This window comes from Trichechus manatus, unplaced genomic scaffold (genome assembly GCF_000243295.1).
Source record: "Trichechus manatus latirostris isolate Lorelei unplaced genomic scaffold, TriManLat1.0 scaffold00180, whole genome shotgun sequence".
In the NCBI taxonomy this organism is placed as follows: domain Eukaryota; kingdom Metazoa; phylum Chordata; class Mammalia; order Sirenia; family Trichechidae; genus Trichechus; species Trichechus manatus.
Window position 1 is genome coordinate 4350396 of NW_004444116.1, and position 4668 is coordinate 4355063.

The 4668-nt window shown below is 36.6% G+C and overlaps 1 protein-coding gene across 1 annotated transcript; it reads left to right on the forward strand.

The window, feature by feature from the left end:
- The first annotated feature begins 606 nt into the window (after positions 1–606).
- LOC101341866 (olfactory receptor 2G3-like) lies at positions 607–1542 on the forward strand. The gene has a single exon (XM_004387129.1). It carries the CDS (start codon positions 607–609, stop codon positions 1540–1542), a length of 936 nt encoding a protein of 311 aa, XP_004387186.1.
- Positions 1543–4668: the final 3126 nt, after the last annotated feature.

Below are 4668 nucleotides of genomic sequence, written 5' to 3' on the forward strand. Positions count from 1 at the left end.
ACTGCTTTCTTGGTAGTATAAGGTCCCCGTGTCTCTCTGCTCGCTTCTCTCTTTTATATCTCAAAAGAGATTGACTTAAAACAGACTAATCCTGTAGGTGGAGTCCTGCCTCATCAGTGTTACTGCCACTAATCCCATCTCATTAGCATCATAAAGATAGGATTTACAACACATAGAAAAATCACATCAGATGACAAAATGGTGGACAATCATACAATACTGGGAATCATGGTCTAGCCAAGTTGACACATATTTTGGGGGGACACAGTTCAATCCATGAAATCACCCAAACTGGAAGCTTTTCTCTTCTTCTGTTTAGTAGATTATCTTCAATAATAATTATCAGCAAATGGGAAATAGAAATAGTTATATGAAGAAAGGGAGATGGGCCAAATGCTTATTGAGACGAAATATGATGATACAAAAGAATGCTTTTAAGTATGTATTTTTAATAATTATTTTTTCCTTCTCTGTGAAATCTCACTAGTTAAAAAACAAAAACCTCATCCAACAGTTTACCTCAAACGTGGTAAGCAAATAGCAATAAAGATGTTTCCCTCTATTGATTTCCCTGTGCCCATTTTTCTCTTTTACCTTAACAGGCTGATGGAGAAAAACAATGAAACTTCTGGGAGAGATTTTATTTTGCTTGGATTCTCAGACCAGCCACAACTGGAGATAGTCCTTTTTGTAGTAGTCTTGATATCCTATCTTCTGACACTCGTGGACAACACAGCTATCATCCTGCTCTCGTGTCTGGACTCCAAACTCCACACGCCTATGTATTTCTTTCTCACAAATCTCTCCTTTCTTGATCTTTGCTTCACTACCAGCATTGTCCCGCAACTATTGTGGAACCTGAAGGGACCAGCCAAGACCATCACACACACTGGTTGTGTCATACAACTCTACGTGTCCCTCTGTTTGGGTTCCACTGAATGTGTGCTCCTTACTGTCATGGCATTTGACCGCTATGTGGCTGTCTGCAGACCTCTCAATTACACTACTATCATGCACTCATCATTTTGCAAGTCCTTAGCAGGAATAGCATGGCTAAGTGGAGTAGGAAACACTCTCATCCAGAGCACCATCACCCTTCGGCTTCCCCGATGTGGGCATCGCCACCTCCACCACTTCTTCTGTGAGATGCCTGCTATGATCATGTTGGCATGTGTTGACATCCGTGTGAATGAAGTCCAGCTTTTTGTGGCCACATTAGTTCTGCTCCTTCTTCCTATGGCATTGATCTTGGTCTCCTATGGACTCATTGTTCAAGCAGTGATAAAAATTAAGTCAGTCCAAGTGTGGCAGAAAGCCTTAGGGGCCTGTGGGTCCCACCTAGTAGTGGTGTCCCTCTTCTTTGGGACCAGCTCTGCCATATACATCCAACCAAAGCGATCTTATGGCCATAGCCAGGGCAAGTTCCTTACACTATTTTATACAGTTGTGACTCCCACCCTCAACCCCCTTATATACACTTTGAGGAACAAAGATGTGAAAGAAGCTCTGAGGAGATTGCTGAGGAGAGAACAAAATTTATAAGGAAAAATCAAAGAGACAGTGACTTTCTGTGCTGAATAATTATTTAAGAGACATAGCAATAAATAACTACTTCCAAGTACATAGTATGTGTGTTGCTTACCTCTCTGGCTGTATCTACATACTACATAGCTAACACAGTCTTAAAAAAGAAACCCATTTAGATTTAACTTGGATAGCTCATCGAATCTCTTTTGTGTTTGGGTGTGTGTGAGAGAGAGAGAGAGAAAGAGAGACAGAAATAGAGAAGAGACACACACAGAGAGAAACCTTTTCACACATTTATTAAAGGTCTTTGAAGGGCGGAAGCATATACTCAGACTGGGGGATTTTGTGATCGACCGGAATCGACTCAATGGCAATGAGTTGGGTTTGGTTGTTTTGTTTTTGGTTTACATATGTGATTAGGTAGTTAAAATAGTGGTTACTTTTCAAGTGTAAAATTGAAAAATATATACTAGAGTGAGAAAATTACGGTGTAGTATTTCTTTTGTAAAAGAGCCCTGGTATATTATTTAAAATATTTTCTACACATTATACAGTTCTTTCAAGAAACAAACACAAAAAAAAAAACCTTGAAAAAAATTTATGTGTGTATAAATAAAAAGATCTGTGAGTCATTTGAAATGCTATCAAGAAAAAAAAACTTTTTAAAAATAAAAACAATTATATCACTAAATATTCATATTATCTAGTTTCAAATGGATCTGTAGCCTCTTGGCAAAACCATATATCCAATCTTATTTGACCCTCTATTGTTTTCCCCAGTCTCTCTGTGGTTGTTAAACACCGGGACTCTGAACTAGATTGCCTGGTTTGAAACTCTGCTTTTCTACTGACTAGCTGTATACCCCTCTGATCTTTAGCTAACCTGTATGTTCCTCTGTTCAAGCACATCATAAGTCTGCAGTGAGGGTTAAATAAATTAATACATGCAAAGTGCTTAAAAACTACTGCCTGGCACTGGTATGTGGTAAATAAATCTTCACAATTATTAAAATACTTTTCAAAAACAGTATCATGTTCTGAAACCTCCAAATTCTTCACCCATCCTCCATCTTTCTCCACATGTGCTTGGTTTGTTAGCTTGTATTTGTTTTCGATTTTTCTGGTAACCATGAGACCAGCTAAAATCTGTTTTCTCTACTTTGCACCTCATGGTATCATTGCAGTTTTTAATCATTAAGTGCCAAGTTTGACCGAACAATCTGTGCTCTAAAGAACATGGTTAAAGTTGGAACTTCTTGGAGTCAGGGTGCTTGAGTTCAAAGCTCAATTCTGTTAAGAACTGGCTGATTATAATAAAGGGTCCCAGACAGAGCAGGAGAAAAACATAGAACAAAATTCAAATTCATGAAAAAAAAAAAAAACCAGAATTGCTGGTCTGACAGAGACCGGAAGAACCTGGACACTATGGCTCCCGGACACCCTTTAATCTTAGAACTGAAGCCACTTCCAAAGCTCACCCTTCTGCCAAAGATTAGAAGGTTCTATAAAACAAACAATAAAGCACCTGAGGAATGTACTTCTTAGTTCAATCACGTATATGAGACTCAAAGAGCAACGCCAGCCCAAAAGCAATAACGTGAGAAGGCAGGAAGGGACAGGAGAAATAGATTGATGGAAATGGGGAATTGGGATGCGGAAGGGGATAGTGTTGACACATCCCAGGGATTGCAACCAATGTCACAAAATAATTTTTGTATACATTGTGCTGAATGAGAAACTAATTTGCTCTGTAAACTTTCACCCAAAGCACAATCAAAAAAAAAAAAAAAAAAGGAACTGACTGATTATCTAAGGTACAATACTTAAATACTTGACCTTGCTATGTCAAGTCAGTTTCCTCATCTGTACAAGAATGTTAACAATAGTTCCTAATTTTCTTGGCTATTGTGATAAGCATCTGATAGTCCAGGTAGAGTTTAGCTTGAAGCTTGTTACATATTAGTAGAAACTACCCAATAATCGTTAGCTACTTCTATGTAATTTAAGTGATTTCAAATGTCACTTTCTACTTTCTGTTTTCTTGCCACCATAAGGCCCTACCTAAATTCTTCAATTGTATTTTTTCCCTCACTATTTTTTTTTCTTCTCAACCTTTTCTATCTGTGGCTCTGATGATGTAAAAATACTCAAATGTGTCAAATGTTTAAATAAATAAATGCGTTTCTTCTTTACTTTCATCTAGCCACTACTCTCTGTTTTTCCTTCCAGACACACTTTTTCAAAGAACAGATTTCAGTCCTTGTATCAATAGACAATCTTCTTCAATAGACAATCATTAGCAAAACGTGAACCCTCATTAATTAAACTACAACTGCCATATAGTTAAAAACTTCTATCCTGCTGTATCTGATATTTTTCCCTTTTTAGACAGAATTTAATTTGCATAGAATTGAAATTTATATCCCATGTTTCTTAATGCAAAGTCATTATAGATCAGTGCCTAGATAGTCTTCATCCTTTATTTTATTGTCATAATTATTTCATTATTTCCTCTTTGTACTTCATTCCATAACTGACTACATTCCACTTATAATTTTTTACTAAGGTGGATTTAAGATATATCTCTGGACATAAGAGAATATATACAATTATCTGCTGTATTTCTTATTAACAATAAAAATTTAAATGATCTGTTGTTAGCATAAAGTTATTAGTTAACTGGGACAACTCAGTGTGTTTGGAAATTAAGAAATACACTTCCTAGTAAGTCATGATTGAAAGAAAAAAAAAACACAAGATAAATTAGACATATTAAAATGATGATAAGAATTAGAATGATAAAATACTATGTATTGTAACTTATAGGACCCAGAGAGGGAAATATATATCCTTAAATGCACATTTTATAAGAGAAAGACTGAAAAATCAATGAAATAAGTAGATGCTCAAGAAGATATAATAAGGATGGCAAATTAGACCCAAAGAAAATACATGGAAGGAAATAATGAAGATAAGAATAGAAATTAGGGTGTCTGGCAAGATGGCGCTCTAGGCAGAAGCACCACGCCGTCGCTCCACAGCAAAGATCCAAAAAACTAAGCCAAACAGAGAATCAACAATCCTGAAACCCTAGAACATCAAATGAAGAGATAAAGAACTCAGCCGAGCACCATATGGAGT